At 50.8% G+C, this 15870-nt stretch overlaps 1 protein-coding gene across 1 annotated transcript in view; it reads left to right on the forward strand.

Moving 5' to 3' along the window:
* Positions 1–6082: 6082 nt before the first annotated feature.
* CDCP1 (CUB domain containing protein 1) overlaps positions 6083–15870 on the forward strand; it is a 45910-nt gene continuing 36122 nt past the window's right edge. The window contains exon 1 of the mRNA XM_040994983.1: positions 6083–6164. Coding sequence (XP_040850917.1) covers positions 6083–6164 — 82 coding nt within the window. The remainder of the gene's footprint in view (positions 6165–15870) is intronic.

Consider the following 15870-nt stretch of genomic DNA (forward strand, 5'->3'; position numbering starts at 1 on the left):
ACCACCCTTGACCCCATGCACCTGTCACATCCCTGGGACAAGGAAAAAGACCAGTGCTATCCTCCAATATGCTAAAAGGTATAAGTCCCTAACAAAATCTTGAACCTGAAGGATGGCAGTGAACTACTAAAAAGTCAGCAAGCTGCAGCCACACCCTGGCAAGTGCATGTTCATTTCCATCCTCATCAGGAAAGCAGAGCAGAAACTTCCCTTGCATTTGGTGACAGCAGCAGAACACACTGACGGGCCTGTCCCCAGGCTCTGCTAGCTCCCTTGCCTCTGGCAGTGTACACCTGACCCTCCGCAATGGGCAAGCCATGTCCCCGGAGCAGAGGATGGAGAAGGAGGTCAGAGGTGTCAAGACATGCACACGTACCAGGGGTGTGACAGGAATGCCATGAGGACCTGAGCACCCGCCAGATCAGGTGAGTGGTTAAGAACCAGAACATCACTATAAAGGACACAGTGTGGGCAGCCTCTCCGGGCCTGGAGGCAGGATGGTCCACGCTGCTCAGAACTGTGCACCCAGCAATCTGTGTGGGGCCAGCTCTGAGGGCCACCCTGAGCATGCCCTGTAGCAGATCTGGGCCTCTCTGTAAGGGGGCCTGGTCACATATGCTTCATGACCCTAGAGGTATCTGTTGTGGGCAAACATGTTTTTTGGAGTTAATCACACGTCTCATAGAAGATGGTTAAAAGGCAACATGGCACTCACTGGCTCACTTGCTCTGTTTTCTTTCAGCATATGTGAACGGAATGCTTTCCCTCTCAGACCTGTCTCTGTACAGCTCCCTCTTGCAGGGCGTGCGGTTTCCCTCTCCTCCTCAGCTTGTAGGCCACTCTTTGGCCCACTCAGTCAGTTTGCAGGATGGCCCACATTCATGCCTGAACATACACTTGTTCCTGCACCACCAGATAACCAGTTCTGTTGCACACAATCCCTGTCTCTCTGCCTAGTCATTCTATCTCTGTGGGAGCCGAGAGCCTGGATGGGAAAAACGGGTCAATCATTGCTCATGTCACCTGGAGCACAGATCCACATCTCTAGTCCTCCAGGGACAACCCTCATCCAACTCGTGACAGCTTGTGGCCCACCATGAGATCTAGAACATTCTGCTTAGCTCTCAGACATCTATTCTGTTGTTTTAGATGAAAACAAAATCTGAATTGTGGCACTGAGCTCCAGACACACAGATAAGTGCTGTGCTGTGCTTTGGTGAGGACATGAACGGGGGCCTCCAGTATGAAGGCACTTTAACCACACCCTGGAGGGCCTGGGGTAATGATTTCAAGAGCAAAAAGGCAGCACAGGACACAGACCCCAGGAGGCAGCCTGGGATGCAAGCCCCTAGTTCCCACATCCTCAGAGACTGGGCAGTGTTGGCCCTAGGTCTCTGCTGGTCTCTTGTGTCCTGTTCCATAGCACATCTCCCGCTCCGCAGGGTCGGGGGGGAGGGGAGGACTGCCCTCAGCTCCCCCCTCCCCATGCTTTATTGTTAAAGGAGCTGCCACGTTTGCTAAACCAGAAGTACGCTGCTGGTCACTGAACAATTTCCACTAAACTGTGTATTTTGCAATAGCTTACTCCATTCCCCAACCCGACCTCTGTAAGGCCCAGCAATTTCTTTTCACCCACTCACTAAGTGATCAGCACTGGTGTTAGTCAGCCTTCCTCAGCACACATGTGTGAGCCTTTTCCCCCTTGTTCTATTGCCAGCGGCAAGGCTTGTCTGCCACTGGTCTTCCTGCTTTGCTGTGGTTTACAATCAGCTTTCCCATTGAACAGGCACCTTTTTAAAAAATGATAATGGCAAGGTAAATGTTACTACTACAACGACAACAACAACAAAATTACTCACAATCTCACCTCCATGCCCTACCAGCAATAACCATTCTGTACATCTTCTTCAGCTATTTCTTCCAAAACCCACAGCTTTTGAAAAACAAAGCCCCGTTAGTGTTATGCCTCCTCTCTAATTGCCAATGTTCAACGTTTCATTTAATGCTACAGTACTTCTTTTGGGTAATTGTTTACTTTCCTTCTCTCTTCTTTTTAAATTTTATTTATTTGTATTACAAAAGTGGGTTTACAGAAAGAAGGAGTTGGGCCGTCCTCAATTGCTTTCCCAGGCCATAAGCAGGGAATTAGATGAGAAGTGGAGCAGCCAGGACGTGAACTGGTGCCCATACGAGATCTCAGCACATGCAAGGCAAGCATTTAGCTACTGAGCCATTGTACCAGGCCCCTCCTTCTCTCTGTCTCTCTCCCTTTTATGATTTATTTAATGTATTTGAAATGCAGAGAAACACAGAAAGGGAGAGATCTCCCATTTGCTGGCTCATTCCCCCAAATGGCCCCAACTGGGCCAGACTGGAGCCAAGAACTCTGAACTCCCTCAGGGTCTCTGACCATGGTGGCAGGAGCCCAAACACTTGGGCCGTCTTCTGCTGCTTTTCCAGGAACAGTAGCAGGGAGCTGGATGAGAAACTGAGCAGCAGGGACTTGGCTCAAGCTGGCTGCTCTCATCTCAAGTGGCAGCTCAACTTGCTGTGCCACAGTGCCAACCCCTGCAGTTTTCTTTCTTAATGCATACACCATGGCCCAAGCAGCTGAACCACAATTATTAAATCATTACTATGCTCTTGGGCATTTCGGTGATTTCCAGGTTTTCTCTGCAGTTAACATCTTGCCTGCCAGTGTTTCTTTTTTCAAAGCAAAATGATTTCCTCAGGACAAGACACTAAGAGGAATGACTAAGTCATGATGCTGTCACTAAGTTGGAAGTTGCGAGTACACAACTGTAGTTCGGCAAGTTTCCCGGAATGAAGTCTATTTTGGTATCAAAAAAAATGTGCAATCTGCACATCTGGAAGATCTTGAGAAAGCTCATGATGAATACATGTGGTGGGAAAAAATGCACACATTTTAAAGTTTTCCAAAGGTTTTGGGGATTTTTTTTAGTCTGTTTTAGTGCATGAATGAATTAAAATAATTGAGATGCTACTGTAAGTAAACCAGTGAGTATAATTTTCCCTGAACATAACAGCTAAACATTTTTTTTTACGTTAAACTGTATAGATATCAAATCTAAGAAATACATAATTTTCTATTAGGTAGTTATGTTCTCATTACTTACCCATTATCCTATTAAGGGACACTTAGACTGATTCCAGATTTTTGCTTTTAAAAAAGAATCACAGTGCATAGACTTCCAAATTATGACTTAAAGTGCAATTTGCGAGTTGGGTAAATAGGGAAATTATGCAAACTCGTAAAACAAGAGTTGCCTAATTGGGCTTGATTGAGGAAAAGACTAATTTAGAAACTGCCATGGACTTAACAAATGGAGTTTAAATCACCAAGACTGCTCTGTGCTGTTTCAAGTTTTTACCCTCAACGCAAATTTAAGGAATACCAGTTTGGCACCTTAGTTCTCCAGTGACTCTGAGGCCTGTGGTGTGACCTCAGACAAGCACTGGGGCCTTGAGGACTTGGCCCAAGGAGCTGTCCACCTGCATCATGCTGGCCCCGGGTGCTGCAGACTCCCTCCTGGCTGCCTCCTTTTCCTCTCTCCACACTTCTGTGAACAGCGCTTTCGTTTAATGTCAGGTTCAATGGCCTCTTCTCAGTCACCTGCTTGTCAGGGTCAATGGCCTCCTGTCAGTCACCTGCTTTCTGCCCCACCCTGACTCCTATAGTTGTGTATTCTGCGGGCCTGAACCAGCTGGGCACACATAGCTAAGCACACACACACACACACACACACACACACACACACACGGTCTTCCACACACGGTCTTCCACACACGCCTCCTTAAACCCAGTGATGCTGGCTCCTGCATACAGACCTGGAAAGTTCATCAACAAGCTCAGTATGCCAGAAAACAAAACAGTAACAACAAAACACAAACCCTGGGGGCAAAACAAGGCAGTAGCATGTTATCCCTTTTATAAACATACAACAGAGGGGCTGGCACTGTGGCAGAGCAAGTTAACCCACTATTACGGATGCTCATATTCTTATAAGAGTGCCTGAATTTGAATCCCACCTCTGCGTTCCAGTGCAGCTTTCTGCTAAGGCACACCCTGGAGGGGGCAGGTGATGGCCCAAGTACGTGGGTCCCCGTGACCCATAGGAGAAACCCCACTGGAGTTTCTGGCTCCTGGCACCAATCTGACCCAGCCCTGGCTGTTGTCATCATCTGGGGGGAGTGCAACAGTGGATAGGAGACCTTTCTCTTTGTATTTCAAACAAATAAAAACACACATTTAAAAAGCTTTAAAAATAAAATAAAAACCAAATATTCATGGGACTAGATAAAGTTAGATGAAACATTACCACATATCCCCTTCCTCTGGTTCCCCCAGAAAATGCTCTATCTTCACACATGGGTAGGAATTTTGTTCCCTTTAGAGGTCAGCTGAAAATGGCACATGTGGAGCAACAAGAAGTAAAGCCATTTTCCCAAATGCTTGCTAGGTCCTCGGGTGACCTGCAGCTGAGACATCGATTGCTAGGGGCTGGTGCTGAGATCCTGGATTGTCCTGGCCGCTGGTCTTGACCCTGTCCTTCCAGATGACCTTGGCCTATCACTGTAGCTGGCACCACCCAACTCAGGCAAGGACTTGACCCAGGAGCCCCCTGCAGCTTATCCACCGAAGCGCCCCGGTGCCTAGGCTCTGGAGCAGAGCCCCTTGGGAGAGGAGAAGTAGCAGAGTTGAGATGTTCCAGGTGGCTCCTTTATATCTGTCAGGCTTAACCTGACACAGCAGGTTAACCGAAGCACAGCAGTCTGAGTCTGAGGCTGGGCTGTGTGTACCCTGAGGACAGTAACGCATCTCACAGCTGTGTGCACTCTGTGCTCATCCCATCCTGGCTTGGTAATGCAGCCCCAAAGATTCCCTCACAGGCATGCTACTCACAGGCAGAGTCTACGTTTGTATTTGTTGACCAGCTTCCTCTCACTGAGGTCACCTTCCTTTCTGCAGTGACTCTGGGTTCTGCTCCCCCTCCCACCCTGCACAAAACCCAAAAATCTTTCCCAAGCTTGCCTCAGGATGGGGTTCAGTTCTCCCTCACCCCCCTCCAAATGAAACAGGAGCTGGGCTGCACTGTAGACTGATGTGTTGCATGAGGTTGGGAATGCATCCCAGGCCTTCCAGGTGCCCTTGCCTCCAGCTGCCCCTGGCCACAGGCAGCCTCAGGGCACTATGCAGTAATTTTCTGGCAGAAGCATGGTTAGCTGCCCCTGTGGCTCTGTGATCCTGTAGCCTTTCAGCTGCAAAGAGAAGCCACGGGCAGGAGGCCAGCATTCCATTCAGGTGCTCCACTCCCACACAGCACCTGCAGCCCACTCACTACAGAGGGGGCATACACTACTCCACTCACAACAATGAAGGGGCCCCGAGTGAGAGCCTATTTAGGGCTCTTCTCTCTACACCCTCACATACCTGTTCATTCATTCTTCATGTAACAAAGCAACTCTATGAAAAACCCACCCTGCGCTGTCAGATCCTGCCTCTCCTTAACTAACTGGACTGGCGACTCGGGCCAGGTTGCGTAACACTGTAGGTCTGTGGGTTGTGGCGCGCCAAGTCCTGCAGGTGAAGCTCCAGGAGCCGCATATGGGGGGAGAGGAGCAGCCACACCAGGAGAAGCTAGGGCTTGGGTGACCCACAAATGAGAATCTTTGCTTCAGAGGGGAGCACAGTGGTCTCGTCTCCTAGACACACAATGGAAGGCGGGTGGTCTTTCCCAAGGGTGCCTTTGGCTGAAGCCTAGGAAAGTGGGCACAAGCCAATCCTAGAACCGCAGAGCACAGGGGAGGGCGGCCAGTCACAGAGGACGTCGGGCTCCCAGGGAAGCGGCGGGAGAGGCGGTCGCTGAAGTATAGGAAGGGGAGGAGTAGAGAGGAGGGAAGGACCAGGTCGTGCCGCGCTCCGGCTGCGCAGGGCGGAGCCCGGGCGCCGTCACCCGCGCGCAGGTGAGTCCCGGCCGAGCGCAGCCGGCGCCAGGGCTCGGGCTCCCCGAGCCACGCGCCACGACGCTTTTCCCCACCGAGGCCGAGGCGCCCTGGAGCCATGGCCGGTCTGAACGTGGGGGCCACCGTCGGACTGCTGGGCGTCCTGCTCCTGGGAGCGGCGCGGCTGCCGCGCGGCGCAGGTGAGTGCGATGCCCCGGTGCGGGTTTCAAGGAGTGCGGGGAGGAGGGTCCGGCAGCCCGCCGTGCCGAGAGCTCCCACGGTGGTGTCGGGAGCGGTCGTCTGGCCCTCTTGGATTCGGCTGGGGCGGAAGCCGCCGCACGTGTCGGGGTTGGGAGTGGTGTCCCAGAGTCGGGATCTCGGGGACCAGGGAAGGAGGGAAAATGGGTGCGCGTAAACCGAACCCCGGGATGTGGCCGCCACATTCGCCTCCCGCTCGGGAGTGCCGGGGCTTTAGCTTTGTTTCTAGATTCCTGGGAGCACCCGGGCGGTGAGGGAACACGTGTGGAAAACGCGTGTCTCTCTCCAGACCCACCTTCCACTTCCTCACACCTGTGGTTTGAGGTCCCGGTGTCCCACGTCACCTCTTTCTCGGTCCACAGGGCCCACTTCCCTTTCCGAAAGTCTGGGAAGGAGGGCAGTTAATTCCGAATGCAAGCGCCCGGCGTCCCTCCGCCCTGGCTCCTCGGCTGGGTGGACTTTGGCCGCGGGGCCTGGTGGTTCCCGGGTGAGGGTTTCAGTTGTTCCGGCTGGGGGAAGGGCCGCTTTGTCCCTGTTCCTGCACCTGCGTGTTCTTGGGAGTAGTGGGGTTCTGGAGAAGTTTGGTCGCAGTGAATAACCCGATTGGTCACATAGGAGCTTCAGAGCAGGCCTCTGCCAAGATTAGCCCGGTTTTGTGTTTTCAGAATTACCCAGGAATCTTGGGCCTTGGTTATGCCTAAAGGCCTAAGGGGGCGTTTGTGTTTCCCTGGTTGGTAAGTTACCCAACAGCTAAACACAGACGGGTCAAGTTTAATTTTGATGTTCTGGTGATAGCAAATCTTAGGAATGCAACACAAGTCAACTTCCTTTCTTTCCTTCTGTGTGTGTGTTTTAATAGGATTTCTTTTTTGTTTACTTGAAAGAGAGTTACAGAAAGAGTAGGAGAGACAGAGGGATCTTCCATCTGCTGGTTCACTCCCCAAATGATTGCAATGGCCTCTATATAGGTCAAAGCCGGGAGCTTCTTCCAAGTTTCCCATATGGGTGCAGGGGAACTAGGCCTTGGGCCATCCTCTGCTGCTTTCTCAGGTGCGTTAGCAGGGAGCTGAATCGGAAATGGAGGAGCCAGGACATGAACCTGTGCTGGAGTCAAACCACAAGGAAGGTCCTCTAGCTTTAAAGCCTTCGTATGCATGTTTATTTACTATAATGTCTTAGGACTGAAATTTCTGAAATGCCCACCCAGAAAATAAAAAGACCGGGCTACAAATAGAAAGTGATTGTATAAACTTGTGGGTGAGAAAAACGAGTGCTGGCCGCTCTGGGGCAGTGGCATACTCCCTGGGTTGTGGGCCATGTTTCCAGGGCAGGTGAGTGCTCTGGAAAGTTCTCCAGTAAGAATGTGATAGAAATCAAAGTATCCCACAGTGACGAGTGACAGCCGGACCACACCAGGCTTCCACTCCCTGCCTCTCAGTTTTGGCCACCGTTTGGGGGTCCCATTTGGCCCAATGGAGTCCCTTCCTGCCAGGAAGTTGTTGCCTGGCTGCCCTGTCTCACAGTGTCATGTAAAATACCAGGAGGCCCATACCTTTCCCATTTCACTTTCTGGAATTCTCCCTGTGGCCTCAGGAGCTGGCCCCGTCTGTGTGGCCACACCTGGACCCTACACACAGGCTCTGGGATTGGAGCTGGGGCCAGCAGGTGGGCCTTGACTCTCGGGGATGAGGGTGGATATGCCCCAGGAAGATCTTTGAAAAGTTGTTGGAGTCTGTCACCAGAGGCTGGAGAGAACCAGAGCACTTTAATCCATCTCTGAACTTGGGGTCACTGCAGAGCCCGAGAGTTTTACAGTTCACGTGGTAGTGTGTGTTGGTGCAACTTCGGTATTCCCACAGACTTCCCATTTCCAGGGTGTAACACTGATGAGGTTGGAACCGCAGCCTTCTTAAAAAGCCTCAGCTTGGGGACCGGCACTGTGGTGCTGGTATGTTAAATCACCACCTGTGACACTGGCATTCCTCCAGAGCACCGGTTTGAAACCCAGCTGCTCCTGATCCAGGTCCCTGCTCATGTGCCTGGGGAAGCAGTGGAAGATGGCCCATGTGGGAGAGACCTAGACTCCTTGCCTAGCCCTGGCCATTGTGGCTGTTTGGGGAGTGAACCAGTGAATGGAGGATCTCTTTCTTTCTCTGTATAACTGCCATTTAAATAGATGAATCTTAAAGAGAAAGGAAAATAAATCTCAACTTGGTTTGCCTTTGCTTTCCCAGAACCACTGTGACCCCACAGTCCAGGTCAGAGACCCATTCTTGCTGCCACTGTGTTTTCTGCTCACCCCGCTGTGTGTGCCCATCCTTTGTTCGTGTGGAATGAGGATCTGTAGGCTGTGCTTAGGGGTGTGTAAGCAGCAGGACTGGTGGGCCCCACTTCCTCCTCCACACACCGGCAGGCTAACACCACCCCTGAGTCAGCACAGTTGCCCCAGGGAGTCTGCCCCGTCAGCTCAGGGCTCACCTCCAAGGCTGCCTGTTTGTGACACAGTACCCCACCTCTAACCTCTGGCTCACAGTGTGGGGAAGAAGTTGAAAACTACTCTGAAAATGTTTTATGTCACATGGAGTTCTTAGAAGCACCAGTGGTACACCTCGCCAAAATAGGGAAAAGAAATCCATGAACAATCCACCTTTGCTCCTCCTGGTGCCCAGCCTGTGTGTGTGTGTGAGTGTGTAAACCAATAATGACCTCATCCCATTGTCTGGCTTTAATTCGTCCCTTGTTGTTGGGAATTTAGCTTGCTTCTCGTTTGTCCTGTTTCTGATAGAACACATCCAACAGTGAGGGACAGCTTATATCCATTTTTCTAGGGGCAAAGACACTGAGGGATAAGACTCCAGACATGGGGACCTGTGACTGAGGTTCCCACCTTGAGGACAGCAAAGTGACCGCCACAGGTGATGCCATGACATGGGACTGGGCTGTCCTGCTGTCAAGGTTATAAAGTGGGCTTGTTGCGTCTCAATCTCGTGGCTGTGATGCTTGGAGCCTTCCTGCCTGTGTTTGGTCAGGTTTAGATTCCGGACAGGTTTTCTGGTGTGCATGAGAGCCAGGAGCCTTGGGCTTTGGAAGTATCATTTCCCTGTGGCCTGTGCAGAGCGGACACTGTCATCCTGATGTGCGTTCCACTCACCATCCGGGCTCCCGTGGTCATTGTTTCACCAGCAGCTGTGGAGAGACCCTGTTCCACCCTGTAAGTCAACAGACAGGATCAGTAGGAACTGCCTGATAGCCACCCTTGCTGGGTGTTAGTATATGTGCCGCCGAAGCGAGCACCCTCGCTGGTTTTTGTCAGGAGAAAAGTGAACTCCAGTGCCTGGCGGTGTGGCCTGGCGGCTAAAGTCCTTGCCTTGAACGTGCCAAGATCCCATATGGGTGCCGGTTCTAATCCTGGTAGCTCCACTTCCCATCCAGCTCCCTGCTTGTGGCCTGGGAAAGCAGTCGAGGACGGCCCAAAGCCTTGGGACCCTGCACCCATGTGGGATACCCAGAAGTTCCTGGTTCCTGGCTTCGGATTGGCATAGCATCGGCCATTGCGCTCACTTGGAGAGTGAATCCTCGGACAGAAGATCTTCCTCTCTGTCTCTCCTCCTCTCTGTATATCTGCCTTTCCAATAAAAATAAATCTTTAAAAAAAAGAGAGAGAGAGAGAGAGAGAGAGAAAAGTGAACTCCATCCCTTAGCTTCTGACTTAGGGCCCACCTGCCTGTATACTCAGTAACGCTGACCTGGGTGCGTGTGGTGGGGGCGCCGGGAGAGGGGGTGACGTGAGCTAGGGAGAGCTGTGTTTACCGCTGGAGAGAATACCTGATTGAGGTTGGGTGGGTGGGACACCAGGGTAATTAGGAGACCCAGGATAAGGGGGACCATGCCTGAGGCTCTCTTCCTGGCTGATTAAGAAAAGTTAATACCCTTTCATTAGGCTTCTCAATTGTAAAATTTATCCTGCAATCAAATTATTCCAAACCACTTCCTACAACCTAATAATTAGCCCATCACCTTCTCCAGGGCAGTTCCAGACAACCAAGGAAAGAGGGCCAAGTGGCTTCCCTCACTCACCTCTTGGTAACCTGGGCTTGTTTTCTGGCCCGTCATGTTTTACAATGACTAACCACTGTTGCTATTGTAATAGCTGGTGGACACGGAGCCTTTGCTGCGCCAGCCATTCTTCTGAGTATCTCACACGTGAGGGTGTCCTGCTTAGCCACAGTGACCCATTGCTGAAATCAGACACTGCATGAAAACACATGCATGCCTCTTTGTTTTGTGTGTATGGGTGCTTGTGGTAGGATTTTAATAATGACCCATTGCAAAGCAATGCAAAACCCTGAATGGCTTCTGGATGCATAATGAAACCCAGGAAGATAGCCATATGTAGATCAAAGCATTTCTGTTCAATGTAAAATGCTAAGACAACACTTGAAGAATGCCAGTAGTTTGCTCTGGGTGCAGCGACTGCATCTCCGTTTGTGACACTTGAGATACTGTGTTTTGATTTTTGAAGTTTGTGATCTTATCGGAGGTGAAACAAAAGCGCCGAGTCCCTGCGTGTCATTTTGCTTAAAGTGTTGTGTTGAGAAAAGAGATATTGGCCAAGAATATCTTTTGATGGAGAAGATGTAAGTTGTGCATGTTTGAGCAATACAGACAAAACTGTTAGGAGCAGGTGTTTAGCCTTGTGGAGAAGACACTCATGCCTCACTGGAGTACCAGGATGCATTCCTGGTTGTGGATCCTGACTCCAGAGCCAAGTGCTTCTTCTGGGTCTCCCATGTGGGTGCAGGGTCCCAAACTTTGGGCTGTCCTCGACTGCTTCTTTCCCAGACCACAAGCAGGGAGCTTGACGAGAAGTAGGGTTGCCGGGACATGAACCTGTACCCATTTGGGATCCGTGTGTGTGTGTGTGTGTGTGTGTGTGTGTGTGCGCGCATGCGTACAAAGTGAGGACTTTAACCACTAGGCTACCACGCTGGGCCTAGCTCTCCATCTTTAAGCAAGTAGTTGCACTTCCTTTCCCTTTATTGGACACAGAGAGATGGAGTGACTTTCCCAGTGCTGTTCAGTGGGTATGGAGTGACGCTGAGGCAGCAGCCAGGGAGTCTGACTCCAACACCCAGCTCCCAACACCTGGACACTGCCCCTCCACGTGTGGACACATTGGTGTGGCTTCTTAAAAATTGTGGCTGTGATCCCAAATTAGTTTTGTTTCATTGAAAAAAAAAATCAGCCAACATTGAGTGCTGTGTTCATGTGTTTGTAATAGTTAAGCAGTGTAACAATTGTTTAGAAAAAAATCATATGTGATCCTGTGCTGTGTAACTACAAGTAATGATGCAACACATATTCAATGGTGCTCCTGTGAGAGTGTCGTGGAGCTGAAAAATCCGTATTAACTGGTGACCACACCTGTATAAAAAGTGTAGCTCGTCCAGTTACATACATATCGTACGTAACACTTAAAGACAGTACTGCGCGACAGCGATCCTGGCCGTCTGTTTACTATACTATGATTGGATTGTTACTTTTAGAGAGTACTCTTTCTATTTATTCACAAAGCCAGTGTTGGCTGGAAAGCAGCATCGCACATGACGCCAGCAGCCACTGTTTTGTGTTGGTGCTATCATCTGATTGCATCAAGAGGCCGCCCTGGCAAGGAGCGGGGAATGGAGGCCACATTGAATGACTGACCTGTGACCGTGTAGAGTTTGCAAGCATAGCGATCGACTGGGCTGACGACTCCCATCTCAGAACATGTCTCTGTTGCTCGGTGATAAATGATTATAGTTCCAGGTAGTGCAAGGGTTGGGGGGGGGGGAGAGGGTGGGGATGATGGAGAGCATGTGTGCTTCCTTCCTGGAGTTTTTGTGTGCTTCCTTCCCGGAGTTTTTGCGTGCGCTATTTCAGAGCTATTTATGCATGTAGCCCGCTTCGTCCTTAAGGGAGTGCACTGTAGCCTTGAGCATAACGTGTGTCCCATACGCAGTTTACCTTCTCACTGAGCAGTCTGTTTTTCTGTGTGTGTATGTTCCTTGCCAGAACATGTGAAGGTGCCCTGTGTGTTTTTTTGACAACTGCATAACATTCCTTTGTGTGGGTGGTGCTTCTTGTCCTTGGTTTTTGTGACCACACTCAGATCGCGAGTACCCAATCATCCTCGCCATTAACTTCCTTGCATTTATGGATGAGTTTATCTGTGGGCAGGAATCCTGAGGAAACAATGAGTGGATCCAAGAGTTTGTGCAAGAGTTGTCCAAGAACAAGTGGAGGAAATGGAGTAACCAAGAAGCAAAGCCACCTGCCCAAGGTCATGGCCAAACGATGCTCTCTGTTCCCATCCTTCCAAAGGCTCCTCATTACTACACGGAGTGGTTCATTGCTCCTTTATTCTTTCCTGCTGAGACCAGTCACAGACTGCAAAGGAGGCAGGTGGCTTGAGCTCCTTCGCATATGGTTGTCTCTGCCCTTACTGCCCGTTTCCCTTTCTCAGGCTGCCCAGGCCTTTGAGTGCTTCTTTAACTCTCCCTCCCACCCAGCTGCTTAACTGCTGCTGATAAATTCCCCCTTTCACGGAACGCCAAGTGTGGGCTCCATGTCCTTCCTCCTGTGACCGTGTCTAGAGAGCGCAGTGCTGCCTGGTGGCACTCAGTCCTGTGCTTCTCTCTCCTTCTCCAGGTCTGTGTAGCATGACCTCTTGGTAAATCCCAAGAACACTTCATATTCTCAGTCGTCCTGGCTCATTTTGCAATGCCCTGAACGCTGTGCCAAGAAGACTGGGCAGGCCTGGGCTCCAGTGGTCAATGGCTCCTACCCACTGTTCATGTTGAGTCCAGTAGTCAATGTGTAATGTGCCTTGAACTGCACTGGTACACAGACTCACAGGTATATAACGGCTTATGCATTATCCATGTTGATTTCTTGCTTGTCTAAGGTCCAGCACAGGGCATCTCTTCCAAGCCAGACTCCTTCTACTTTCTAAGCTCCAGTGTCTCCAGCACTTGCATCAGGCTGACAGAAGGAGAAAGCAGAGTGCGGGAGGTTGTCGTGGGCCAGGAATGGGAGCTGTACAGGTCACTGCTGCAGCCACCCGTCTCTCATTGGCTGCAGCCCCATGGTATGGACCTGCCCAGTCAGAAGGCAGGCTATGGTATGTAGGGTGGTGCTGGGCCCAGAAATTGGTTGGTGGTGTCCTATTCACAAGGCAGCGCTGGAGTGGTCAGACCTGTGGGTCGGGATGCCTGGTTCTAAGCTCAGATGTTGTTACTGACGATACACTTTCTAGCCAGGCAGAGTTGCCTCATCTTTCTGGTCTCGGGTTTTAAATCTTTGGCTTAGGGGCCTCCACCATGCAGAGGAACCTCCAGTTGTGGTGTTTTCTGAACTGATTTAAATCTGAGAAAGTCTGTGGGCTGCAGGTCTGGGGGACCGGCTCTGGCAACTTCAGATACCCACTCCCACAAGTTAAGAAGCTAGAACTGTGACTAGAATGTAGCCAGGATTTTATAAATATCTGAGAAATAAACAAATGAGTAAAACCAGATTAACTCCACAAAGTAGTTTTTGTTTTTAAGATTTATTTTATTTTTATTGAAAAGTCAGATATACAGAAAGGAGAGACAGAGAGAAAGATCTTTCGTCTGATGATTCACTCCTCAAGTGACCACAACAGCCAGAGCTGTGCTGATTGAAGCCAGGAGCCAGGAACCTCTTCCAGGTCTCCCACACGGGTACAGGGTCCCAAGGCCTTGGGCCATCCTTGATTGTTTTCCCAGGCCACAAACGGCAAGCTGGGCCACCGGGATTAGAACCAGCGCCCATATGGGATCCTGGTGCATCCAAGGCGAGGACTTTAGCCACTAGGCTACTGTGCAGGGCCCCAAAGCAGTCTGTCAAGGGACTGGAATGAGTTTATAGAAATTAGCTGCCAGGGCTGGTATTGTGGCAAAGTGGATTAGGTTGCCTCTTTTAATATAGCATTCCACATGGACGCTGATTTGAGTCCTGGCTACTCTAGTTCCAATTCAACTCCCTGCTTGTGTGCCTGGGAAAAGCAGCAGAAGATGGCCCAAATGCTTGGACCCCACCGCCAATGTGGGAGACCCTAATGAAGCTCCTGGCTCCTGGCTTCCACTTGGCTCAGCTCTGTCCATTGGCAGCCATCCGAAGAACGTGATGGGTCAGTGACATAACGGTAGGGCTGGTACACGCCTCACCTCAGTGTGTGAATGCTCTTCCATCCTCCATTTGGGGGTGCCTTGGGAAAGCAAGATGAATCTGCTCCACATACCCAGATAATGGAAGTTGCTGGAGGTTTTTAATGAAGCGCAAGCGTTTCCACCCTCCGGCACAGAGATTGCAATGTTCTGGGTGAAATGGGTCATTGCTGTAGAAGTGTAACAGGTGACAGCCTGTGCCTTCATCCGAGACGAGAGACAATAAGTTTTGCTAACTTTCTGAGTCCGAACACGACACTGAGGGCAAGTCTGGCTGGGTATGCCCACTTGGCTGGGCCAGCTGTTGTGACACTGTGAGAAAGCTTCTGTGGGTGTTGACTGTGTGGGCCAGTGAGCAGGGGCTGGGGGTGCTTGCTGAGCTGGGACAGGTACATGCAGTCTCATGTTTATTCATCTAGCTAGATGCCTGTCTTCTACCACCAACCGGAGGTGGGAGCATCAGGCTGTTTCGGCCAAGGATGTTTGACTAAAACAACATTATACCTGAGAACAAGCTAGAAACATGGTGAGCTGGTACTGGCTGGAGAGAGGATACGCAGATGGAGAGATGAACCCCCTCCTCAGGCCATCTCCTGGACCAGAAAGACCCCCCAGCACACCAGCCCCCAAGGAGGAGTGCAGGCCGAGAGACAGCAGCGGAGAGGGAGGAGTTAGGAGCCAGGGTCTCCATCTCGGAGGGGTCAGCCAGTGTGGAAGTGTTGTGTACCCCTGCAGTGTCCCCACAGTGGACAGGACTCTGTCCACTGACCTTACCAGAGTTAGCCTTGGTGTATCTCCAGGGACACATGCTCAGCCTCTCTATCGCTTTGCTTCTGGATTCCCACTTACCGTTACCTTCCTGGGTCCTCAGGCCATCCACCCCAGAGCACTCAGATTCTTTTCTAGCTGTATGTGTAAGTCATCAGACACAACATCAGGCCTGGGGCACACGCCTCGTTTCCCAGAATTGTTAGGATTTTGATGATTTGAGTTGGGTCCAAGAAAAACATGAAGAGTTTTAAGAATTAATTTATTCGAAAGGCAGGGTTACAGGGGCAGGGAGGAGAGATATGATCGAGAGATCTTCCATCCGCTGGGCTAGGCCAAAGCCAGGAGCCAGGAACTTCATCTGAATCACCCGCATGAGCGTCAGGACCCACGCACTTGAGCCATCTTCTGCTGCTTTCTTGGGCATATTAGCAAGAAGCTGGATCAAAAGTGGAGCAGGTAGGATTTGATCTGGCTAATTCAGACTCTGAAAGGCAGCTGTGAGATCTCAAGAGATTGGGTCCCTGCCACCCATGTGGGAGGCCTGGGCTAAATTCCCATTTCTGGCCTCAGCCCTGGCTGTTGTGGGCACCTGGGAAGTGACCAGAGCTAGCTCTCTGTATCTGCCTTTCTATCTCTCAAATTAAAAGCA

Source organism: Ochotona curzoniae, unplaced genomic scaffold (assembly GCF_017591425.1).
Source record: "Ochotona curzoniae isolate NIBS_2020 unplaced genomic scaffold, NIBS_Ocur_1.0 contig_908, whole genome shotgun sequence".
Lineage (NCBI taxonomy): Eukaryota > Metazoa > Chordata > Mammalia > Lagomorpha > Ochotonidae > Ochotona > Ochotona curzoniae.